At 51.7% G+C, this 26158-nt stretch overlaps 1 protein-coding gene across 8 annotated transcripts in view; it reads left to right on the top strand.

Moving 5' to 3' along the window:
* Otof (otoferlin) overlaps positions 1-26158 on the top strand; it is an 84795-nt gene that overhangs the window by 22235 nt on the left and 36402 nt on the right. For 4 of the 8 annotated variants that reach the window (XM_040271460.2, XM_005322562.5, XM_078029528.1 and 1 more), the window contains exons 3-6: positions 6637-6725; positions 12741-12840; positions 15424-15605; positions 21411-21455. In XM_040271460.2, the coding sequence (XP_040127394.1) occupies positions 6637-6725; positions 12741-12840; positions 15424-15605; positions 21411-21455 (416 nt within the window). The remainder of the gene's footprint in view (positions 1-6636; positions 6726-12740; positions 12841-15423; positions 15606-21410; positions 21456-26158) is intronic. The other 4 variants (XM_040271461.2, XM_040271462.2, XM_078029529.1 and 1 more) reach the window with 1 other exon arrangement.

The following is a 26158-nucleotide window of genomic DNA, read 5'->3' on the forward strand; positions in this document are numbered from 1 at the left end:
TCTGCTGTCCCTGAGTCTCTGCATGGGACCATGTCTGAGCAACTAAGGGGAGTTCCAGGCCCAGGGTAGAGACACTGTGGATTCAGAAGTGGGTTCTATACAGGAGCTTAGGAATGGGGCCGCCTCCAGGGCAGTGTGTAGAGACCACCAGGAGGAGCAGGGGCCAGGGAGCTGTGACAGATACACTGACGAAGCCTTCCCACCCTTCCCTCCTGGGGGGTCCCCACAGGAAGACTGAGACAGCCTCACCTGCAGCAGCCCCCTGCTGCTTCCTGAGCCATTATTCTATCCAGTACCCACAAGAATTCACAGGCGATGACACTCAGGCTGAGAGAGAAGGTCCTTTACAAGGTGACAGTGGAAATGGCCAAGCTGGGATTCTAAGTCCACACTGAGATTAGATTCGAAGCCTTCTCAGGATACAGCAGGTGGGCAAGACCTATCCTCCCTGGCTGCCCCCTGAATTGGCCTGTCAGGGGTTCCAGAAAAAGCCTGGAAAAGGTCCCCTCCTCTGTTCAGACGAGGGTGAGGGTTGTTATGGGGCTAAGCAACCTGAGTGGGCAGAAGGTGGCTGGAAGAAAGACAATGCTCCTGCAATAGTGGGTGGAAAGAGAGCCTGGGTGGTGTCCCCTTTCCCAGAGGCTGGAAACCCGAGAGCCTCCATTTAACCTACAACTCTGGAGAAACCAAGAGGGAGGCAGGCCCAGCCTTCGTAGCCCAGGAGAGCATGTGCAGCCATGCTGAGTTCACCTCAAGCTGGTCTGGTTTGGCACTAACACAGACCTTGTGTGGACCAGATCCCACAGGAGAAACCAAATTAACAATAGTACTTGAGCAAGGATAATAAGAACCCCTGCTATTTACTGAGCATCTAGTATGTGCCAAGTAGGGCTGAGAGCTTTGCCAGAGCATTATACTCACTATAATTCACCATGTGGCCATCATCCAGGTCATAAGGAACCACACCAGATTTCAGTCCAAGTTTATCTGATTCCAGAGCCTAGGGACATTTGCAAAATGGACAAGACTCAGTCCTACCCCAAGGAGCACATCCTAGTGGGAAGATGGGCCTAGTACAGATAGAGATGAACCATGGACCTTCTGAGTCCAGGAGAAGGAGATAACCTCAGCCTCGGGGTGGCAGAGGAGGGGACCTGGCCCCATCCGCCCACTTCTGCTCATGGAAATTGTGGGCTGTAAGCTCTCTAGGAGCAGCAATATGCCAGCCTTTTCATCATTGGCTGGCATCCAGCATGGGTCTGGGAGAATATTGCCAAATAAAAGCATGAAGGAAAGCCTGGCCATCCACTAGACTGGCACCTGTCACCCCAGGCCTCTGCTCAGGTCTGCAGGGCTCAGCAGAGCTGGTAGAATGTAGAAGCTCTTAGCTTTGGCCTGGTGAGATAAGACATAGGCAAGGCACAGACATGATGGCTTAAAAGGGCCTTTGAGGCCACCTAGTTTAACCCCCTTGTTTCACAGTGGAAAAAACAGGTCTAGAGGGACGAAATGAGCTGCCCATGACAGCTGAAGGACAAGCAGACTGGAACTTGAACCCAGGCCTTTCAGCTCCCAGGGCTGTCTGTTTCTATAACACCCTGTGTGTCTTTGCAGCACATATTCGTACAACCTGCAAACAGAAGACAATCCCTTAAGGATGCTATCTTGCTGGCTGAGGACAACTCCAGTACTAGTCAGTGATCGAGCTGGGCACAAGCCAGGTCATTCTCCACACACATCAGGGACATCTCTCTGCAGAGCCTCAGATCCCTGGGGCTGATAGGAAGTGGAACCCTGCACCCTAGCCAGCACCAGTCAGGTCAGGGCTAAGCCTGGAGCTGGTGAACTGGGTCATGACTGGACACTTGAAGGGCTCCTGAGACCTCTCCTGGCAGAGATCCTCTTTCCCTCCCACTACCCTAATACCCACCTCCCTACTCCTGTCAAAGGTACTATTGCAGACTACTATTTCAGGTTAGTGTCTGTCTCCAGAACTATCCAGAAGCATTCCCACAAGGTATCATTCGCAGGACCTGGTATACAGAAGGTGATCAGTAAACATGTGGCTCACCGGCTTGCAACATCTTGAGCCCCAGTGTTTAGCTTAGCTGCTACCTGGTCCTCTGGCAACACCAGGCACATGTCCTGGGTCTGAGATGGAGAGGGGTCTTAGATGACATGCTGGGTTTCTTTGGCCCAGTCTCAAGGCCATCTGTTTTCAGGGAATCCTCCAAAATAGAATATACCATCCTTAGCTCTGGCCACAGAATCATGCTGGTGCTGCCCAGGCTGGAGAAGTGGCCCCTGGACCCACACACCTGCAACCGGGCCATGTCTGTCACCAAGAAGCTAGGCCTAGCTCCAGTTTCTGGAATGACCATCATGATCACAGCCATTATAATAAGCTACTCTGTTAACTGGGAACTCACCATGTGCCAGGTCTGTGCTGAGCGCCTGGCCAGCCTCATGGTTACCCCAAGAAGTGCATCCTGTTGCCATCACACTTTAGAGAGGAGCACTAATCTGCCAAAGTGCACTCCACAAGTAAGGAGCAGCACTGCAGTTGGGTCTGTCATTTGAGACCTGTTTGCAGAGCGCCTACTATGGGCTGGATCCTGCAATGAGTGTGGGGAGACCCCAGTGAACCTGACTAAAACCTGGGTTTTAGCTCTGCTTCTGCTCTGATTGCCCCGAGAGTGACAGTCAAGGCTGTTCCTGGAGTTCTCAAAGCCAGTGGAAGGAGAGGAGCAAGAGAACTGGTGCATGGGGAAGCCAGGCCTGGAGCATGGAGCCAAGCTCTGCCTCTGGTGACAAGTGTCCTTGACATAGTCTGATACTTAGAGCCACAAGAGAGCGTAGGGTGATGTCATCATTACCTAGTGTTGTGTAATGAACCACCCTAAACCATGACTGACACAACCTGTGTGTGAGGATTGCTTATGATCCTGTGTTGATGGGTTTGAACTGGATGTTGTTCAGCTGGAGTTCCATGGGTGCTGCTGTCATCTAGGGATGACACTTTGGGTCTCCACCTCATGGCCTCATCCTCTAGGGACTCTATCTCCACATGGCCTCCCTCTAACAGGACAGCCTAGACTTCTTTACATGCCATTGTCTTCTAAGAGGGTGAAAATGGAAATTCTAAGAGCCACACAATATCACCTCTGCCATGTTCTGTTGGTGAAAGTCAGCCATGGGGCCAACCTAGGATGCAGGGAGACACCCAGGAGTACCACAGACACGGGTCCTTCAGGGTTTCCCCTGTGCCCAGGGTTAGGTGACACTCTCACCTGTTTTACAAAAGAGGACGCTGGGAGGCAAGGAAAGCTGCTCAAGATCACAGAGCTGCTAAGTGGCAGAGCCAGGACCTGAACCTGGGTAGCCTGGCTCTTGTCTTAACAACTAAGCTGTATGGCCTCTTAATTTAGGCAAATCCTCACTGGGCCCTGGTTTCCTTATCTGTAAAGTGGGGGTTCGATTATATAACATGTGTAAAGTGCATAGCCAGTGCCTGGTCAGCACTCAATAAGCAAATGTTGTGTTGCGGCTGACAACCTAGAAGGATGGCCGGAACCACAGGCCTCTGAGTCAGCCTCAGGAGAAGGCCCAGCAGAGTGGACTAAGCCCAGCCAAGCTCTGGAGACTTGGGTTCCAGTCCCACCCTCTGCCACCAACCAGCATTACGCCTTTGGGCTCCTCCCTTTCCTGCATCTTTGCTGAGCTGCTATGTCACCAGTGCATGGTGTTCCAGGTAGACCTTCTGGAGACCTTCCTTCAGAAGCCCTTTCCCTTCAATCAAGTGGTCCAGGGGTTAAATAGCATTGTCAGGGGAGGGGTGCAGTGAACCAGGCTCCCTCCTGAGGTCCCAAAGCCCCAAACTTCCCACCTCATCCTGTTTATTCTCTGCCATGTATGGACACACCACCCCCGTAGGTAGCAAAACAAGACCATGAGAAATGAAATCAGGATGAGAAGAGCAAAAAAAGAGAGAGACAGGAAAAATTGACAGGCCATGGCAGATGAAGAGTCAGAGAGGGAGGGAGAGGAAGGACCAGGGAGAGGGGCCGCACATGTATAGAGGTCCCACAGGAAAAAACAAAACCAAACAAATAATGCCTCCATCTCCACAGTGCCATGTTGTTTACAGAGTCCTGTCATCTGTGATTGCATTTGGTTCTTTCAACAGAGATGAGGTAGATATTTATCTTAATCCGAAAATACAGTTAGGAGTGGGAACCACCGAGAGGGAGAGAAAGAGAGAAGCTGATGTAAGACAAAAGGGATGTACTAAGCAAAAAAAGCAGAAGAAAAGAGAGAGAGAGAGGGAAAATAGAGAAATGAGCAGAAAGAATAGTGTAGGTAAAAAATAGGGAGATGGCTACTGAGCCCTTGTCCACTTGGCCAGCTGGCCTATGGTTGGGCCCTAGGGTCTCCACCAGCTGAACTGCGCCCAGCAGTGGGCCAGCAGAGACCCCAGGAGCTCCCTTTGCCAACCCCTTGGCTCAGTCCATCGAGTTTCCTGGGAATGACTCTCCTGCCGCCCTGGCGTTAACCTAGTTAAGCCGCTCTCCCTCCATGGTGCCATTTCCTCCCATCTCGGCTCCTTCCTGTTCCTCTCTCCTTCAACACTGAATCCCACCAGCAGCCCCTGGGGTGGATCAATAGGCCTGCCCGCTTCTTCCAAGAGCCCAGTCTCGGTGGCTCCCCAGCACTCTCCCCTCGCCTAGAGCTAATGAGCTGGGCTTTCCAGAGCCGCCTTATTTCCCAGCAGCCCCATCCAAGCCGCCTCATTATGCCAACCGCCTGCCAGAGGCACCAGTCAGCGGGAGCCCGAGCTTCTTAATGAGGCCCAGGAGGCCTCCCAGCTCTCCCGCTCCCCTCCACCACCTCCCACCGCACCCCAGGACCCTCCCTCCTCTGCCTCTTCCTCCCTCTCATGCCCACACCAGCACCCCCAGGACTGGACCAGTCCTGAAGGGAGGTGACAGGAAGGCCATCTTCCTGAGACAGGCCTGCACACACCTGCCAGCCCAGCCCAGTGTGTCCCCAGCCCTCCAAGTCCCCTCCAGTCAGCAAGAGGAAAGCCCAACTTTGGAAATGGCGAGCCTGCAGCCTGGGCCTGAGGAAGCCAGCTCCCCAGCGCCCTCAGCCATTAGCCGTCTCCACATCATACCATTTCCCTGAGCCCCAGCTTGCCTGTCCATAAAACAGAGAAGGCACTATTGGCCTCTTGGGCTGTTGTAAACGAATTAGTGCACGCAGACTTCAGACCCCCACACCATGAAAAGCTCTCTATAAATGGCAACAATTACTACTATCATTGTTATTATGTACTGCTGGCTTATGGAGCAGTCTGAATTGGAAAGGGTATAAAAAGGAAACTTAAACAGTCATTGCCTCCCACCTGTCAAATCCCCCTGATACCATCCTCCAACAGCATTGAGCAGCTCTCCAAGCCCTGGGGCCATTTTGGTTATCCAAAGTCCAGCTAGGAAGAGTATACACCCTCACCCAGCACCTGTTTCTACCTGGCCTTCTCCCCATCTCTCGTGAGTGGGGTTCCAGATATGGAATGGATGGGGACCCCTGCTCAGACCCTCCGAATCTCCCATTCCAGCAGAGGGAGGGAGCGAGATCATTCTGGGTCCAGAGCTTCTGGCTCTGTGGCTATAGCCCCACAGCCTCCTCTGAGCCGAGGACCCCTGTCTATTAGGAAGCCCTTGAGAGAGGGTTTCTGGGCACTTCCTGCCTGCAGAGCCTAAGCCACACACTTGCCACACCCAACGAAGTGCCCTGGGCTCCTGCCCTCTGTGCTCTGTGGGTCCCCTAAGAGGCTTTGGGAAAGGCCAGCTGGGTCAGTGCCCAGGCAGATGCTGCTAGGAACCTGCATGTCAGGCTGTCTGTCTTGCAGGTGCCCGATCTCTATGAACTGCTTCTCCGGGGGATACCACAAAACACTAGCCCCCAGGATGTAATTCTTTCTTCTTTTCCCTTCCCAGTCTTCTTTGCTGTCCCATGCAGGAGGAGGACTGGGTGAGGTGGGGTAGCAGGTCCTGTGTTGGGCCCTTGCTGCCTCTTCTAGGGTAGTGAGAAAAATCCCAGCCAAGTCCCGATTTATCATTATTTTTGATTTAGGGAGGACTCCAAAGGACAAGGGTGACTCTAGAAACAGCACATTGGGGACAGGCTGTGGGTCTGACCCTCCTAACACTCAATAGCTAAAGCTTGTCCCCAGTGTTAACTGCCACATGAGGGGTGGTTTGATCTGCCAGGGCAGGGTCTACGCTGGTCAGAGTAGTCCACTGGGAGAGATCCCGAGGCCCATGACTCCAGTCAGCACGCACCAACGCCAGGTCACACCCACAATCATTGCTGTTGCCCTGGAGACCGAGTCACAAGTCCTGGGAAGGTCTAGGATCTTGCACTGCCCACGTGACCTTCTGAGCACCATCTGTGGAAGAAGAGTGGTCAGCCACCCCCGTGATGTGACTGTGGGGATTAGAGTCCAGCTGAGTATTTGTCCCTAGGGAGTCCTGGACGCTTGTGAGGGGCAGGCTGGCTATTGGCAACCCCTCTCACCCTCCACACCCTACCCACTATTTATACCCAAGGCCACAGCTCTCCCTCTCTCCCCAGACGTTCCGGTGGCCAGTGGCCAGCAACATTGACAGAACCGAGATGCTCGAGATTCAGATTTTCAACTACAGCAAAGTCTTCAGCAACAAGTAAGTGTGGGGTGGTGTTGGAGGCCTGCCCTGATCCTCGGATGACCCTCTCTTTGGGCTCAAATTGGGACCTGCACCCTTGGCCTGCCCTGGGCAGATCTTCAAAGACCAAAGAGGTCTTGGGCTGGTCTCTGCCTGCCATTCTGCTCCTTCATGATGTCCTCAGAGGACCCCATTTCAGAGTAACCATGGTCAGCCAAGAGCACCTCACTTCCTGTCCACCCTTCTGTCCCCAGCCCTGCCCAGGCTTCCTGTCCTTTTCTTTAAGCTCTCCTCTACCTTATGCTGGGGGGACAGCAAACCATGAGAGAAGCTAGAGACAGAATGGCTGATACTGTCCTACTGGCCATCTGGGGCCTTGGGAATGAACTTGTCTCACAGAAGCTGGGAAGCAGTTTGGCTGATGGTCTAGAAGACAAGCATGATCTCAGATCCCAGGTCAGTCATCTACTGTGTGACCCTGGGCAGCTTCCATAACCCCTCTGAGTTCAGTGTCTTCTTGTGTCATTTACCACAAAAGGCAGCTATGAGATGAATGAGAGAGAGCCGTTCATTCATTCAACAAATGTTTACTGAGCACCTCTGTGTGTCAGCACAAACTAGGCACCGGCCTGGAGGAGCTTTCATTCTGGAAAGGAAGTACACCCTCCACATGAGCATTGTCACTATGAGGTGTCCCATAAGAGTGTCCCCTTTTTTCCATGTGACATACAGAATTCAGAAGAACTTGAACAATTTAGAATTGTGGTTAAATGTGAGAAATATAAAGTTTGGATTCAAAACTTAATTAATCTTGGCTTCAAAAATTAGTTGCTCCTGTGTAAGATGGAGGAAGTCATGTCTTAACTGCAGTGTGCCCAAAAAGGTGTGGAGATATTCATTCAGTGATGGCTCAGTGTGACTCAACAGTGGGAGGAAAGTACAAACCAAAAACATCTAACCGAATCCTAGGTCATATCAGTAGAAGTAGTTCAATCTGAGCCAGGGAGGATGAGGGGTCCACTCTTCTTATATTGGTTGCAGAAAACTTCAATAGACAACACCTGGGGTTGCCTGAGAGAAGGGACTTTAAACCTTGCTTTATGACAAGAGAATGCAAGCCTAAAGGAGAAGGCCATAGAGGACATATTCATCTGTTCACCTGTCCATCTACTCATCCATCCATCCATCCATCCACCTATCCATCCATCCACCCAGCCAGTCATCACCAAACATCTACTGAAGGAACACCCTGTACCAGACGGACACCAAGCCAGTCATTAGAGGGGCTAAAAGGAAGGATCAAGGCACAGGCCCTTCGTGTGAGGTTTGTTGCCATGGGAAGAGGAAAAGAAAACATGTGCTTAAGCCAAACGAGGACCAGGCTGCCTTGCTGGAGGAAGCAGATGGCAGAGTCAGGGCGCTCCAACCAATGCACCGCCATGGGAGCCCCCAGCACGGGGAGAGGGTGAGCCCAGAATAGACCACGTGGGGATGTCTGAGTCAGGAAGGGCTGGGCTTCATGGGCTGCGAGGAGTATTTGATTCTGTGGGATTTATTAGGAGCCCTGGAGACCTCTGAGTGTGGGGCACAGGCACTTCTGGGCTTCTGGCAGGGCTGCAGGGAAGACACTTAGGGCCTGGAGGCCTCCTCTTTGCCTTGAAGGGGGTCACAGCATTCAGGCAGCTGCCTCTGGTAGCTGCAAGACAGGTCGGTAAGAGACACCTACCTCTCCAGGGATCCCCAAGATGAAGCATGGCCTTCTTCCCTGGGGTGAGATACCCAAGTGACCTATGAAGACAGGAGTCACAGGAACAAGAGAAGGGTCCAAGGCAGACCACGTGGTTGTGGGGAGGAGGCAGAATCAGAAGCTGAGTGCCAGGAAGGGTACCCAGGAACCCCAACAGGGACCGGTCCACAGATGTCAGAGCTTCCATGAGCCTTAGAGCTCAGCAGAGCAAGCCTCCCCATGCCGCACAGGGATATGCTGGGAGTTAAGGCTGCACACAGGTGTCCTTAGTGCCGAGAGAGCTCTGCTTCCTATCCTTCCCTCCCTACCCTTCCTGTCCCCATCCAAGAGAAGACAGGGGAACCCTCAAGGGGCGTCCAGGCCTGATGAGAGAGGGTCTGCAATTTCTCAGAAACCCAGAGAATGTCCAGCACACTGTGGGCTGAGAGATGGGATGGGGTAAGGAAAGACGGCTCATGGAGACACAGGCCCGTCCTGACCTGGGCCAGCTTGCGGGGAGGGGTGCCTGGAGTCAGGTGGGGCTCAGGACTTCCCATCCTGAAGTCAGGGCTTTATTTCCCAGAGCCAAAGAAAAGGCCCACCTGCCCCCCACCTGGTGATCTAGGGGTTTCTGGGAGATGGAGACATGGTGGGAAAGAGGGAAGCATCCTAGTCCAGAGCAAAGAGTCTTCCATGTCTGCTTGGCGCTGCCTGGAACTAGGCCTCCTTCCAGGAAACTTGAGCTTCCCAGGAGGACGAGAGGCTGGATTCAGAGTTCTTGGGCATCCTGCTCTGCCTGTCCAGGATCTTGAGGGGCAATGGCCTGGCCCAATTGCCAGGCTCCTGGCTGCTGAGGATGCCAGGGTCCCTGAATAATTCAGAAGCCAGGAGCGCAGTGGAGGCCTGAGGCATTTGACACCGGCTCCCAGGGGGACACAATGAATTATTGATAGGATTCTGGTGCCCAGTTGCCAATCTATTGTGGTCAGTCTATAGACCCATCTACACCGGGGCCTCCTTCCCTACTGGCTAATTACCTGAGACCCCCCTGGCCCTGCCCTGCAAGCCAGGCCCATCCACGGGTTCTTCCAGCAGAGTTCTTCCTGGTGATGGATGGCTTAGCTAAATGGCCCACATAAGGGAAGCTGCAGAGGGTGTGGGGTTAACTCCCAGATCCTTCACCAAACAGCCTGGGGGGAACATTCCCAGAGAAGGCCCTTGCCCATGGTCACACGGCAGGTTCAGGGCAGAGCTGGGTCTTCAACCCCAACCTCCTGAGCCCTAGGCCAGTGCTCCTTCTCACAGACCACATGGCCTCTTACCTGCATTTGCAGGGAATCAACCCTGCTATCCAAGGGGTAGATAAGCCCACCCCTCCTCCATCACCTTGGGTGCTGCTGTCCTGTGCTGACCCACCCAGAGGAGAAAGAGCTACTGTATTTAAGGCCAGGCTGCACAAAAGGCAGCTGGGTGGGCAGGGTGGCTCTGGGGTTGCCACAAGGGCAGGAGCCAAGGGCTTTCCTGCCCCATCTTTCCTGGCTCCTTCCCCAGGGAATGCCTGCGAGGAGGGCTGATGGTGGCATTCCCGTTGTTTTGAAGCTGTTTCCACGGCAAGCACCTTGTCTTTTGCTTATAGACCTGTAAAAGGTGCAAGGTTTTGTAAACTTCTTTTCTTAATATTTTATGTAAGACTTAGATACAATCAATTGTCCATTTCAAAGAATATTATTTTTATTTGGGCTACTAGGAGTTAAAAAACCCCAAGTTACTCCCTGGAAGTGTGGCAAGTTGATCCCTTTGAGGATGCAAGTTTGGAGTGTCACAGTCCCAGCTTCCAGGCTGCAGCAGAGGTGGGAGGGTCAGTGCAGCCTGGATCTGCTGCCAGAGTCCAGCCTGCAAAGGAACAGCCTTGCCTAGGCCCTCTACCCCGCCCCACCTCAAAGGAGTGTCTCTGTACACCCTTCAGGGAAGCAGGTGGCATGGCCTGCAGACATGCTGGAGCACAAACCAGAAAACATACAACTGCCAGGTGTGGAATCTCCCTTAGACTCCGCTGGCTGTACTCATATCTGACTCCGGACTCTGGCTCTTTCCACTGTCTACACTGGCCACTTAGTCTACAGGGTGTAGGCAGGGTTGGGATTCTCCGGGAAATTAAACTCAGTCCTCCTGAGGTGCGATGAAGGCCGTGGAGACTGGCCTAGCAGTGGGAGCCTCGTGGAGTAGTGGGGTCCTGGTGCCCATCACTGGTGTGTCCAGCAGAGGCTCCAAAGCCTGGTCAGGGAGGTTGCTTCAGACATCAGCGCTGGACAAGCTGTCCTCTCAGGACCCTCCCAAGTCTGAGGTCTGAGACTCAGGCAAGGGAAGCCCCAAAGGCACCAGAGGCTTCTCTGAGCACTTGCAGGTGAACAGCTCCTTCCTGCCCCCTGGGGGTGTCTTGTCACAGTGCAGTACCTCTGCTGAACCTGGGGAACTTTCTTGGCTGTTCCTGGGCCTATAAAGATGGGGACAGATGTGCCTGAGTTCTAGCTTGCAGCAGGTCCTGGTGGAGTGACAGTGTCTTAAAGAGCCAGTCAGCAAAGTGTGAGAATAAGCAGGTTCTCAAGTGTGCACTGCAAGCGGCAGTATCAGCGTCACCTGGATACTCCTCAGAAATACACACACGGCGTTTCCCCAGCTGAGGAGACACCAGGATGGGATTGGGCCTTCCCTGGGGCTGGTCTAAGAAGAGGCTAGAAGCCCAGTTACGTTTTAGACTGGAGGGGTGACGGACAATTTCACCTTTAGGGAGATGGGGTCAGCTGGCAGATGGGGCTCTGAGCTCTGGAGGGAAACATTTCCTATGTCTCCAACATGGCTGCTCCCAGCACTTCTTCTTCACACAGATGGATTCCCCACCTGCTCTTTTTTAAATCAGTATTCATCCTCCATAGCCCTCAGCGTGGTATAGACGTCGAACACGTCTCAGAGTTCATCTGATAGCTCACCTCACACCTCACCTCACATCTTTAGGGCCCATGTACCTCATAGACATGCTGCCCTGGCCAGATGTGACATTAATTATGTCCCTGTCTCCTTTCTCAGCCCCACTCTCTTCCTCTCTAAACCAAGGGCAGCACAGTTGACCCCCAGGAGCCTTCCAGCTCTCACACATGGTACATGTCCCCAGGGTCTTTGTTTCTTCTACAGAAATGGGGTATGTGTTCTAACGGACCCAGATGGAAGCACCATGTGAGTTCACCTCTCTGAGGACCCTGCTCTGTCCCAGAGCAGCAGGGGACAGAGCAGGGACACCCACTGTTGCTCACTAATTCAGCCAACAGATACTGAGGTCTCTAAGCATGCAGGAAATATCAAATACAGGCAGGACATAAAAACCACCACCAGTGTGGGCGTGAGGACCTCATGATCAGTAGAGGAAAGGGATCAGGGTGAGGGAGGAGAGGAGGGAAAGGCGAATTGCTGGGGAATTATATTGGCCAAATTATATTGTTATATTGTGTGCATGTACAAATATGTACCAACAAATCCCACTGTTTTTTAGGACTGTAATGTAGCAATTAAAAACTGTGTGGAAAAGAGAAAATACCACTGACCCTGGTTCACAGCCTGGAGGCACTGCACAAACAAGGACTAGAGCATCTCATCCACTTGGTGAGATAGGGGTCGTTAGCTCAGCTTAGGAGCAAACAGACTCAGAGAGTGTAGGTGAGTTCCAGGGACAGATGCCTCGCTGATGTGAGAGCTGGGTCTCAAACCCCAGTCTCTCAGACCACCAGACTGTGCTTCTAACCCCAATGCTGCATGCCTGTCCCCTGCTGTGCAGTCGGAACATGGGATTCTGCGGTGGCACAGGAGCTTGGGGATTGCGGATGAGGATAAAAGAAGACATGGTATTGGCGATGGGCAGCCTTGCCCATGGTTTAAGAGGTAGAAAGGAGGAGCTTTGTGTATCCAGCAGCCTCAGTCCTTCCCAGATGCCTCTATAGGACCCCTGGAAGCTGCTCTGGAGGGTCTCAGCTGAAACCTACTCCCACCGTGCCCTGGCCCCAGGCCGTGAACTTTATTTATCCCAGGGTTCTGCTCCCCAGACTCTCCTGAGAAAACAGGCCTCACACAAACAACCACACACACCTGTAGGGGTCACGTACCCTCTGGACATGCTGCCCTGACCAGGTGGGCCCTGACTCTAGCACCAGCCAAGGAGTCCTGTCTCTTTCCCAGCTTTTCATGGCCCTTGGGATGCCAGCCTTGCTCCTCACTGTGGCTTCTGGTGTGAAGCGACCATGCCTCCTTGCCATTCACAGGCTGATCGGGACTTTCCGCATGGTGCTGCAGAAGGTGGTGGAGGAGAACCACGTGGAGGTGACCGAGACTCTGATCGATGACAACAATGCTATCATCAAGGTACGTGTGACCAGAGTCCTTGGACTTTCCCATCATAGGGAGAGGGCATCTGCTTCACTCCCTCTCCCCAATACACAGGGTGGTCTGGAGAGGGCCTGCATGGCAAGGCACGGTGGGCAGAAGAGACTGAGGACACTGGTAGAGACACTCAGTCTCGTGACCGGTGCTGAATCCTCTGTGGCATGGACACCCCAGACCTTCCTATAATGACACTAGGAGATGGAAGGTGCCATTCCTTCTCTTCTATTGAGTCCTTCCACTTGGATTCCACTTGGGAATCACTAAGGAGGCTTCTCTCATCTTCCAAAGCCAGACGGAGCCCTGCTGGGCCTGGAGCCTCCACTCTGTGCATCTGACTTGGCTCCTCTCAAAGGCCAGTCATTCTGGGAGGGCAGGGGCCTCATTTTTCACTCCACTTGTCACACTCCAGCCCTTCAGCCTGAGCACACGTGCCCTAGTGACACTGTCCAGCACTTAACACATGTCCTAAGAAAGGAGGGGTAAAGCCCTGGCCACCCAGCCCCCAGGCTCTGTTCTCACCTGTCCCCTCCAGCTCTTCCCTGGACGCCCATGGGCAGTTGACATGGTGGTGAGGAGCCCAGCCCCGGGTATGAATCTTGGTTAGGCCACCTGCTAACGGTGACTGAGGCAGGGAACGTGTCATCTGCAAAGTGAACAGAAGTATGGTATCTACCTTTCAGGATTGTTCTGAGGATTAAATGAGAACACACAGGAAGTGTTTATAATGGGAGAGCACACAGTAAGGGCTCAATAAATACATAAAATAATACTGTTAACTGTCATTTCCTGGCCTCATGGGTGCAACAGGGGCTGTACCATGGTCCCCCCATCACCTCCAAGGGTCTGCATAAAGTATGCCTTTATGTAGTAACTGTTAGAAAGAGCTTCAGAGGGCAGGACTGCAGCCTCAGGACCCAAAAGGAAAGGAGCCCTCTCTGAAGAGTGCTCAGAGTGGGGCAGAAATCTACACTGTGGCTTGGCATCTCAGCACGTGGCCTCATAAGAACAAGAAGAACATCTGGGGCTTCTGAGCCAGGCCATTCTGAGCCAGGCCTACTCTCCCTCAGGCTAGGGTGGGCTTTTTGAAGTTAGAGGGTGGAGTCTCAGCCACCGCAGCAAGGGGAGAGGGAATGCAGAACAAGCTGTGGACACCAATGGGAATGGAAGGCTTGGAGAAAATGGCAGCCTGCGTGAAGAGAATATAGTGTGGGAGGGGAGATGGGAAAGAACCAGGAAATGGGTGGGAGCACAGCCATGCCTGGATGTCTAGAATGCCACCTAGGATTTCAGCTGAGAGGACATGCAGATTCTCTAGCCCATATAGCATTTACCTTTCCTGCCATTTTATGGATGGGAAGCTGAAGTTCTGGACGGGGATGGATGTCCAAAGTCAGAGAGCTGATCTACATCAGCGGCAGCTCTGAGACCCAGGGCTTCCAAATCCAGGTACCATTTCCCACTGCAACATCCTCAATCACACCAGAGAGATCCCATTGGCTCAGGGAAAAGGACATGGGGCTTATAGTCAGGAGCCTGAACTCAAATCCCAGCTCCAGCATTTCTGAACTGACCGTAAGCATGCTGCTTACCTCCTGGTTTGTTAGGCAGGGTAGGTTGAAGTGTTAGGATCAAATGAGTTCACATGGAAGCCTCTTAGCAAGACACCTAGCACCAGGACGGATCAGAAAACATGTGCACCTTTCCCTTCCCTTGGGAAATGCAGGCTTGGCCATTAGGGGGTCCAAGTGCTGAGGGAAGGCTGCCTGTCAAGATGCATGAGCAGGTCACCCCCAGAACTGTGTGGAAGGGCAACCATGTCCCGGAGGCCTCTGTTCACCCGTGTAGGTTGAGGAGGGAACTGGCAGGAGTCTTCGCTATGCAGTGGGGGCAGTTGGCTAGTTCTCAGTAAGTGGCCAAAGGACACAGAGCAAGAACCCCATCAGGATTCTCAACTGTTAAGTCTGCGCCCAAGTTTGGTGCTCTATTTACTCCAGTGGAAAAGCCCAGGACAACCCCAAGATCCCTTCCTCTCCAGGTAGGAAGGTGGGTGTCAGAAGAGTAAAAAGAAAGACATGCTGATTCCATGCCTTTGTAGGGTGTCCAGGGCCTGGGTCCTCACCTGGAGGGCAAGCTTAGCTCATTCTGTCACATTGCCAGGCAGACCCCCTCTCAAGCCTACAGGCAGCCACAGTTCTGAGGATGAGGAAGTGACCTAATCTTTGGGGACACTGAATGACGCTTTTGATTATGCATCACAGACTCAGACCCCACCTCCACTGCCAGGCTCACCTGTCCAGGGTGGGCCCCTGACCTTGGGCACCAGAAAGGAGCAGAGTCAATGCAGTGAGATTGGGGGCCAGTTCCCATAGAGCTGGCCGAGTCTCCAGTGTCCATCTTCCTGAGCCTCCTTTTTCTCATCTGCAAAATAGTCAGGGGGATACTTTCCCTCACCTTCCTCCAGTAAGTCGGGTGAAGGCATTTCATGAACACCACAAAGCAGCAGAGTTCCCCGGGCCCGCGATGGTTGGCATCCCAGCTGCTCACACCCCTCTCTCCCGCCAGACCAGCCTGTGTGTGGAGGTTCGATATCAGGCGACAGATGGCCAGGTGGGCTCCTGGGATGACGGAGACTTCCTGGGAGATGAGTCTCTTCAAGAGGAAGAGAAGGACAGCCAGGAGACGGATGGGCTGCTCCCTGGATCCCGCCCCAGCTCCCGGCCACCAGGCGAGAAGAGCTTCCGGAGGTAACAGGTTGGGCCCCTCCAGCTACCCACTGCCCCCAAAGACATGGGGAGGAAGCCTGATCCCACTAGAAGGCCCCGCCCCCCGGGGAGTGCAGGGCTGAGTTGCTGCAGAATCATAAGAAGCGGGCAGAGGTTGGGCAAGGTGCCTCACCTGCACCCCCAGAGCCCACGGAGGAGGCAGCAGGGACTCAGATAGGGATCCCACAGGGATCAGAGGCCTCTCTCAGGGTTAAGCTCTAATATGAGGGGAAGGGGCTGGACCTCCTACTCCTCGGGGAATGTGAGAAGGAACAAGGAGGCCTTGACCTTTCTAGTCCAAGACCCAGCAGGGCCAACCAAGCCCAGACAACCTGGCCTGCACCCTGGCCCGGTGAAGACACCCTAGAAAGGGAGGCCTCTTCCTGCCAACAGTCCTGCTTGAGACCCAGCCTCTCTGCTAAGAATGTGTCAAAGTGGGCTGCGGCTGGAGCTCAGTGGTAGAGCACTTGTCTCTCATGTGTGAGGCCCTGGGTTCGATCCTCATCACCACATAAAAATAAATAAATAAAAATGAAGATATTGTGTCCATAAACAACTAAAAAAAAAAAAAAAAGAATGAGTCCCAGCAGGCATGGCAGCACACATCTGTAATCCCAGCAGCTCTAGAGGCTGAGGGAGTAAGCTCAGAAGTTTGAGGCCAGCCTGGGCAACTTAGCAAGACCCTGTCTCAAAATAAAAAATAAAGGGCTGAAGATGGAACTCTGTGGAAAAGCCCCCATAGGTCCAGTACTCCCACCCACCCAAGAAAAAGAGTCCCGGCACTTCTGTGGCCAGAATACATCCCTGCAAATGTCCTGCCACCTACAGACGACAGGGAGCTGTGTCATTCCGCAGGCGTCCCATGAGCTGCTCACATGCACTATTTTTTTCAATAAAGGAAATGCCATTGCATTACTCCCTGAGCTCAGAGAGGCCAGATCCAGGCTAGGCTAGCGAGATGGCCAGGGTTCCCGGATGGCTGGAAACGGTGTGAGAAATGCCCATAAGCCTAAAGGATCAGGCTGTGTGAGAGCAGGGATCCTCCAGGTCCCTGGAAGCATCTCCCCTCATCTCCTTCTACCCTTTCCTTCCCAAATAAAGTTCACTCAGTCCCTGTGCTGGAAACACACACACACACACACACACACACACACACACACGTCCCCAACTAGTGCAATGAAATTCCTTCTTCACACTTGAACTTTTTCGCGCTTCTTTACCCCTCCATCCCCACACAAGCTTAAGAAAACTTGAGACTGTCTACATTGGGCCAGCCATGGTCCCCCTCAGACTCTAAGCCTAAGTGCCAACTCTGCCTCTTACTAGCCATGTGGCCCTGGGCAAGTCACATAACCTTTTTGACCCTGTCCTTTCAACTTTAAAATAGGAAAAGCCATGAAAACCCCAGCCCTGTTGTCAGGAGAGCCAAGGGGACCCTCAAGAATGAGTTGTAATCAAGGAGCCAAGTACTGCCAGGGAGGGTTTGGTGACAATCGGTTCTTTGTCCTGGACCATGCAAAGGATCAGGAATGGAGTTAGAATGCTGAGGGGAGGAGCAGAGACCCAGTAGGGCCGAGGAGCTGCTGACACTTGACTACCACTTGGTCCCCATCCACTGACTCCACTCAAGGAAGAGCTGAGCAGGGCTGGTTCAGAGACTGCAGGAGACCTCTAAGAAAGGGCTCTATCAGGACGTGATTGGAAGCATAAGAGGGTCATCAGTTGTAGGGACAGGAGTGCTGACCTGAATCACGAGAGCTACATTCCATCATGACTCTGTCACTCCCCAGCTAAGTGACTCTGGGTATGTCACCAACCCCTCAGGACAGTAGTAAGCATGAGTTCAGCAGATTGGCATGCTGGGCCCTCAACTCTGACATCCTGAGGGACCCAGGGTGCTCTGGATCCTGTAGGTAGCATCCATAGGAAGCAGCTCTCTTGGGAGCTCCTGGTGGCCAAGGGCTGGCTCTGTAGGTGGCTCTAGCACAGGTAATGCCAAGCCAGTCCTACAGAAGGGGGCCTAGAAAAACAAGATGTAACTCAGTTCTGAGACCCCCAGAGAGTTCTGGGCACCAAGGACATAGAGCTAGAGGGCTCCTCCCACCCTTCCCCTCAGCACAGCCCGCCATTCCCTCCCCGCCCCCACCTTCACATGGCTACTCCCAGGAAGCAGCAGCAGGATGAGGGGTTTCATCCAAGCCACTGGGAACTGAGCAAGGGTGACAGCATCTGCCAGAGCTTCTTGTCTTCCAGGTGCCACCACCCTGATTGGAGGGCAGGTGAGAGCACACACTTTCCCGGCCTGCCATGGGGGCACCAGTCCAGGCCTGAGAGCACCGTGGGGTTGGCTATTGTCACCACACCCTGTCTCCAGGCCTTGCAGTCAACCCCCAACCCAGCCACTGCCTGTGAACCCTCTGCTCCCACAGTTCCACCTCTCCTAGGCCCAGCTCAGTGGCATGACCTCTGATCTATTCTGCCCACATCTCTAGTCCCTGCCTCCAATCAGGGGCCTCTGGTTCCTGTCGGCTCTCGTAAAACTCCCCCAGGAGGCAGAATCCTGCCAGGATACAGTGCAGTACAACGAGAGCCTCCAGCTCTGCTGTTGGAGCCCACCTTCCCATATGTAAGATGGGCTCCCCGATACCCACGGGAGTGTTGGGAGAAGTAGAGGTAATCGTGTGGTCACCATAGTGCCTGGCAGGTGACAGGTGCTCAGGCAGCCCTCATTTTCTTCCTCTTCAGGCTCCACATTACCCTGACCCCAAATGAGCAAGCAGCACCTTTTGGTCCAAGTCCCTTCTCAGTGCTGACACACTATAGCAAGGGGTCTTTGAATGTTGTCCACACAGGAGATTCGGCCCCCTGGGCAGAGACAGGAGTCTCATTTACCCCACTTCCACAGTTCTCATAAGCCCTCTGCTTTCAGGAGCACAAAATCAGGGTTCAAACCCTGCTAGTTGGCACACATTGCCTCAGTCTCTGGAAAGACAGGTGACTTTGGCCCCAAAGACACAAAAATGCCCATGTGTTTACACACATTCACATGCATACACTTTATGTGACAACAGGGAGTGGCACACGGCGCTGGATGCTGACCTCTGTTGTGACTCTGTCTCTTAGAACAAAGAAAGGAGCCTCAGCTTTAATCTTGCCTGGACATTTTCTCCAGATTCCCTGTATTCTGAAACATTTGCCCCTTCTCATATTCTACCTGCTCTAGCCCTCCAACCCTCCATTACTTGGGCCTCCTTCTAGGCTGCTCTCTGCTGAGTCTCATTTGGGAAGAGGAATGACAAGAGGTGTTCTTTTTATCTACCTATGGACATTCTTCCACTCCAGTGGAGATCTGTAGAAGCCAAGGACCTACCCGTCATGTCTGAGACAGAATGACACATCATTCTTTAAAATACAAAAATGAGACAGGCATGTATGGAAGGCCAGGGGCTGTGAGAGAGGTACACAGCTGTGTGCTAGGGTTGAGTATGGCAGGTGTGTAGAGGTGCAGTACACCCTGCCTTGCCCTCAGTGTTCCTTTATCAGTACCCTCCACTCCCAGAGAGCTAGAAGAGCCTTCCCTGCATCCCTTCACCAGGCTCGCTCCAGACATACAACAGCTCCAGAGGAGCCAGGATCAGCCAGTCATGCCAGATCACGGGTGAATGGGGCTCAGGAGATTACTCTCCAACCCCATTGCTCCACCTGATGTTTGGGCCATCCCCAGCCCAAGACCTAGTGAGGCCTACCACCATGAAGTACCTGGGTCCTAATAAGCACTAGAATCCCCACAGGGTCGCCATGTTGATCCTGCTCTTCTGTGGCTGCTTTTAACAATGAAAAGAGGGATGGGGATGGGGATGGGGCTTAAAGAAGAGGTAGAGTTGAGCTAAGGCTGAGTGCCAGACTCACACAGAGAATGCTAGAATGCTGGCTGAGGAACAGAACTTACCCAACCAGGAAGGGACACCAAAACCACCATGTGGACTCTAGGAGGGAGTTCAAGTTCACCCAGGGCTTCCCCAAACAAATGGAACCTGAAGTCATGGTTTGCTGGCTGACTGAATAACGGCAGCCTGAGCCTCTGCAAGCTCACTTGGAAACAGACAAGAAGAAAGTCCACTTCACAAGGCAGATTAACTATGGCAGAGCCTGCTGCTAATGTTGACAGCAGCAGTAACAGTGTCGTAGTAAAATCACAAAAGTATTCTTTCTTCAAAGAAAGACATAGCCCTTTCCCTTCTCTGTTTCCTCACTCAGGGAGTATGGGCCTGTGTGTGTTCCCTTTGTTGGGTCTGAGGCCTGGAATAGGTAAGGAGGAGAGAGGAACAGAAATCCCCCACTGAGTGAACCTAACATCTCTGAAGTTTTAGAGCAAAGACCAAAATAAAAGAGAAAAGCCTCAATGCCTGTTGTTCAGTACACTGAGTCCACCTTTCTGCCCACTCTTGCCCACTCCCCGGTGTTGGACCTCCCCTCCTGGTTCCTCTGTTGCAAGAGGCTGACAGATTTTCCAGGGTCACAGCATTCTTTAAAATACAAAAATGAGACAGGCACAATGGCATACTCCTATGATCCCAGCCACTAGGGAGGATGAGGCAAGAGAATCCCAAGTTTGATGTCAGCCTGTACAACTCATTTTGAGGCCCTGTCTTAAAATAAAATAAGGACTGGGGTGTAACTCGGTGTTAGAGGGCCCCAGGGTTCAATCACCAGTACAGGGTGGGGGAGGGGGAATGCACCTCTTCCTCAGAAGCTCAAATAGCAACTCAGAGAAAAGCTACTCTCCTTGGATTAATGTGAAGATGGAGATCAGCAAATTTCCCATTGAGCAATGGCTCACTGGAGCCCCTGCTCCCTTGAGCAAGCCCTAGCAGCCTTCAGAGGCCCTTGTGGGTGCCCACAACAACCAGATCCCAGACCAGTCAGGCTGGGCCAGCACAGGGCCTCTGAGACAGTGTCCCCACTCCAGAGTGAGCTCTTCTCTACTCAGTAGTCTCAGCTGACTGTGGCAGCCAGAGACCTGGCTAATATTGACCTCTCTGAATTACAAACTGATCTGCTTGCGTGGTTAGCCAGCTAGTGCAGGGCATTGACCGAGTGTCTGGAGGTCTCCTGAGACAGAGCTGTCAGGGTGTGTGATCAGGTCTACCAGGGCAAGGTCTGTGTCAGGACAGTATGTGAGAAGGGGGAAAATCTGCTAATGGTTATTTGCTTTCTTTCCTTCATCCTCACTGAGGAAGCATTGAGAGGAATATTCCAGAAGCATTGCTAGAAGCCTCCCTAAAGGAACACCATTCTTCCACTGCTCTGAGCCCTGGAGTAGTAACCTACTAACTGCCCCCATCCCACCTTTCTTCTCAAAGGCCAGATGTCCTTCTAACAGCACCCCAGTACCCTTAACCCTCTTGAAGAAGGTTCAGCCCACTATTTCCCTGAAGGACCCCATCGCCTGGGAGCTCAGGATGAAGGAAGGAGGTGGGGGAAGAAAAGGCCCTGGAGAACCTGCAACCCACTTTCCATAATCACCAGCCTGTAGCCTGGGGTAGAAGGGATCGGCTGGTACCCCAGGCCCTTCCCCTCTCTCCAAGGCAAAGCTGAGGGCCATGTGATCCCTGCCCAGCACACTTTGGTTTGTTATAGCAAAAGCTGTGGGTGAGGGTCTGTGGGACAAGGAGGACCCTAGGGAGTATGGAGGTCCACAGGGCCAGGGTCTAAAACTGCAAGTGTCTCTGGTCCACATCCTCTCACTTGCATCCCCTTGTCTCCTTATTTCTTCTCCCTACTCAGCAAAGGCAGAGAGAAGACCAAGGGAGGCAGAGATGGCGAGCACAAGTAGGTGTCCCAGGCCAGGGCAGAGCCGGTGGGTGCCAGCTCCTAACCACAGGGCTGCCGAGGGCGGGATGGGCCCATCTGAGGGTGCTTAGGCATGGGCTGTCCTGGTGGAGCCAGCATGGGAGCATGCAGGGCGAGGGAGGTCAGTCCATGGACCATGGAGGGGGGTGAGGAGAAGGGAGGGGGAGGGGGGCGGGCAGGTGGCCAGGCTTTCCGGTTTCCACTCTTGGTTCTTGGGAGTGACCCCATCACCTTTCAAAAGTGTCCTGTTCTTTGCCCATATTTCGATTCACTTGCCACTCCTGTGAGTCAGGCCTTTAAGCTTCCCTGCGAGGGAAGGTGAGGCTCGAGGCAAAGGATGGGATGCAAAAGAAGCCACTAGTCATCCCCACACACACTGCTGCCAGTCTAGCCAGGGCTGGGCAGTTGGACAGACAGCAGTGGAGGCCCAAGGAAGACAGGCTGTGGGCACTGGGTGGCTGTAAGGTATGCCGGAGCATGATACCCAGAAAGCTAAGGAGAAATAGCCACTCTCTGGTAGCCTCGCAATCTCCACTCCCCAAAGGGAAAGGAGACATGAGGACTGTCTGGGAGATGACAGAAGGGCAGGGCCAGCCATCCGGGTCTGTCAAGGCAGGAGGCCTCAGGTTACCTTGGGCTCGTGGGCTCCCCCAGAGGCACATTGTCACTTGGAGAAAGCATCACAAGGCAAATTCACAAGGGCAGTAATAGTCAGGGCACTGGAGGGGACCTCTGGCCAACTCCCTTTTTTACAGATAACAAATCTGAGTTTCAGGAGATAGGGACAGAGATGGAACTAACACACAGGGAGTCCCACCCCCTCCCCCACCCCCAGAGCTCACCATGGACCCAAGAAGTTTAGAGCACTTGACTATAGTTAATTAAATCTCCAGATATACCAATGAGGCTGAAAAGCCAGGACCACGATCATTATCTTCTAGAGAGGGAAACTGAGCCCCAGAGATTTTCCCAGAACTGTAATTCCAATAAGTTAAAAATTAGTTCATGTGAGGATACCATGGAAATGCCACCATTGTGTGTCTAGAGTTCACACTGATGGGCGCTGTGCCTGGGGCACCTGTTGACATCGAGATCCCAAGGAACTCATAGCCTCTCCCATGCTTTACCATAAGTACCGAGTTCCCATCTCGCCTGTAACCCACAAGCAACAGCTATGACTACACAGCATTAAGGCTACAGTGATGGAGGCAACCACACCACGCGGGGATGGCTCCACCGGCTCCACCCAGGGACATGAGGGTTGTAAGAGTTTGCTGAAGCCTCAGGCAGAGCGCATGGCAAGGCTTGGAGAGGAAACCAGGGAGCTGAACTCCAGGGCAAATGGGAGATGATAGGGATGCAGAAGGGGAGTTCCTCCTAGAGAAAGGCCTCAGGGATTCTTAAATTTCAAAGGTTATATATGAGACATAAGTCACCCGTCTACCCAGGGCTCTGTGTGAGATCGCAATGCCCTTCTTGATGTCCAGTTCCCCAGTCTGTCCTGATAGTGGGCCCATAATATGCTCTGGTTCCCTAGTCCAACCTCCACTAGCTCTTTGCCATCTCCCATTATCATATGAGATAAAGCAAACCAGCATGTATTATTATTTTAATGTGGAGCATAATAAGACTAAGGAAGAGTAGGGAAATGGGATTTCTAAGAGAGTAAACAAATCAAGGCTCTGGCCTGGGAAGAGAAGAGACTGCAGTCTCTGAAATGAGATGGTGCGGCAAAGCTGGTTAGTTTTTATCTACACTGAGGGGAAATAAATGGTAATAGATGTAAGCTGCAGTAGGGGAAATTCAAGATTCGATCCACAAAAGAAGGTCTGCTCACTGGGATAAGTCACTTTGGAAAGATGGAAAATGTATTTCCATGATGCTGTTTGCTTAAGTTTTGTATAATAGTAGACACATGAGGAGCACTGAGGACCCCTAGCACTCCTAGGGTCAGGACAAGTTCCTGTGGGTCTCTCAAGAACCGGTGCAACTGGTGCAAACAGGTCAGTTTAGAGACAAGTGGTTCTGGGTGAAGGATCCTCCTATCCTCCTGCATAGGAAGCTATTTGCAAAACTAAATGAAATTCAACACACTTTCAGAGACATCTTCAATGATTGCAGAACCCAATTAGATGAAATGTAGAATTATGAAATTTACTGTACTTGGGGCATGGAAAATAAAGGAAATAAAGCCATCAAGGGCGCTTAGAAACATGTCCCCAAGTTTTTAAAATCTTGTTGCTTACACAGTGCAAAGAAGCATCACAGACCCTGCTTCTCTTACATAGGAGTTTGTTTTTATCCCAGTTACCTAAGGCCTGGCAATTCCCTGGCAATTCCAGTTGAAGCCAATCGTGGGGCATAAGCCCTGGGCCGTGAGAAATCACCAGATCCATAAATGAAGAGTTTACAGTGAGTGCACTAATTTTAAAATATGTCCTCTAGAGAGAATTCTAGATATATCATTCTAACTGTGGTGAACCCAGCCATGGGGAACAAATGTGAATATAAATCTTCAGAGCATCCTAAGAGGCCACCCTCCCTCTGCTCCTATTTCTCAAGTTTAATGTGCCCATGAATAAGGAGCCACTTGATTCCAAAGTAGTTTTTCACTGAGTTGATTATTGGCTTCTTTGTCTGTTTCTTACCACATTCTATCTTCAATGATTGCAGAACCCAATTAGATGAAATGTAGAATTTTAATTTCAAAATTTTTTATAAGTTTCAGGACAACAGAAACAAAAAATACATATTTTAAAGGAGTCTTTAAAGACAAGTGGATACTCTTCAAAAACCTCTGATTAAGTTAACATTTATTTTTTAAAAAATCTCCTTTACCTTTGCCAAGAGAGCCCAGCACACTGCTTGCTAGGAACTGGTGCTGGTTTAAGGCAGGAGGGGCTTTTCCTGTAGTGACCTTCTGATATGTCAGTAATCAGAAAACTACAAAGGCAGTGGCAATGACATTATACTCTATTGCCCATGGTGCAGGTCACTGATGACCAAGTCTAGAAGAAACCAGCAGAGGCACAGATCCTCCGGAAATTATATCTATCATCACACATTTCCACATTTTTCATCAAGAGACAAGCATGTCATTTTGAGACATTCCCAGAATACTATCAGTGAACTTCAGATGGTTAAATAATATAGAACTGGGAAGGAGGGGTTTCTCTCTTGAATTGCTTCAGGGTGTGGTAGAGATTTTTGGATAACTATAGTTTTTTTAAAAGTATCAATCTTACTTCCAATGATGTTTGTTTTAAAGAATAAAGTGACTTTCTAATTCAAATGGTGGGGGGCAGTGGGTGGGTACATGGGATCAGCATCAGAAAGCCACTGGAGCAGACTGTGATGATGATGACACTGTGCAGCTCACACATGGAGTGAGGATTCTAAGAATGGCCCAGTCTAGGAATGGCTAAGACAAGATTGTACAAGGGCAAAGACTGAACCTCCAGGAGACTCCTGGGTGATTCAAGAGGAGAAGTCAATGAACAGTGAAGCTGGGCAGAAAGGAGTCCCAAACACAGAGACAGGAAGGGACAGGTGGGGAGACATGGAGTAGAGTGAGGGTCCACGCTAGTCAAGCTTCTTATAGCCAGGCCTGTTGCAGAGGTCAGCATATAGCTGGCACCCTGCCCCCAAAGGGGTGAGATACCACAGGATGCTTGTGGGTAGGTCAAACACATGGCCCCTTTGCCTGCTACCATGCCATTGTTTCTGATGGGTTTATTGATCTGCCCAATGCTATGTTACCAGCAACTTAACAAATATAGCTTTCTCTTTCCAAATGTGTTGATGCTCGGGTTGTTTTTGAATGAGCCCCTTCTATGTGGGACTCTTCACAGACGACAACCCAATCTGCAAATTGTGCTGGCACAATTGCCATGGCAACAGGCCCTGGAACCTTTCTGCCAAAGTCCCCATGGTCAGGATGGGATTCACACTCAGAATAGCCCCAAGCATTAAAGCCAGCACAAAGTGAATATACTGCCACTAGGAGACAGGAGCTTTGTATTTCAATCCCAAGTCTGCCACTTACGTGGGACAGTGAAGTCATTTTCATCTCTCTGAGCCTCAGCTTTTCCTTGGATAAATGAGAAGTATATGTCTTTCACAGGATTCTTAGGAATATGAAATGAGCAAACATCTGGAAGAGCCTTTGGCCCATAGTAGTTGCTCAAGAAAAGTTTTATACTTTTGTTTATAAGTTATATACTATGGTTTGGCCACTTTGTACGTTTTACAGGTATGAGTGTATAACTTACTCTCTTAATGTTACAGTTAAGATAATTCGAAAGACATCAGCTTCCTTTCATAGACCCCTTTCTTCACATTGTTATTCCCTAAACAATAGGATACTGTCAAGGGGAGACATACCACTGTCACCTCAGCCTTCTTCTATCCTTCTTTATGAACATGTTAGTAAGCTGATGTCATGTGAAAGGGGTGGTTTTGATTGCCTCTCGGGGGATACAGACATGCCTTGCCTAGTATCTGAAGAGTAAAGAAAATCCTGGGTTTAAGATAGAGCCAGGTTTGGGAAATAAGATTGGCTTATCTGGGGTTGAGGAACTTGAGATTTCTAGGACATTTCTAAAAGAACAGAAAGGTTCTCTCCAACCTCACATTATACAGCATAAAGAGCAGGGATGTGGGGGCTTAAAAACTGTCAAGCC

The sequence above is a fragment of the Ictidomys tridecemlineatus genome, chromosome 12 (assembly GCF_052094955.1).
Source record: "Ictidomys tridecemlineatus isolate mIctTri1 chromosome 12, mIctTri1.hap1, whole genome shotgun sequence".
NCBI classification, from domain to species: Eukaryota; Metazoa; Chordata; class Mammalia; order Rodentia; family Sciuridae; genus Ictidomys; species Ictidomys tridecemlineatus.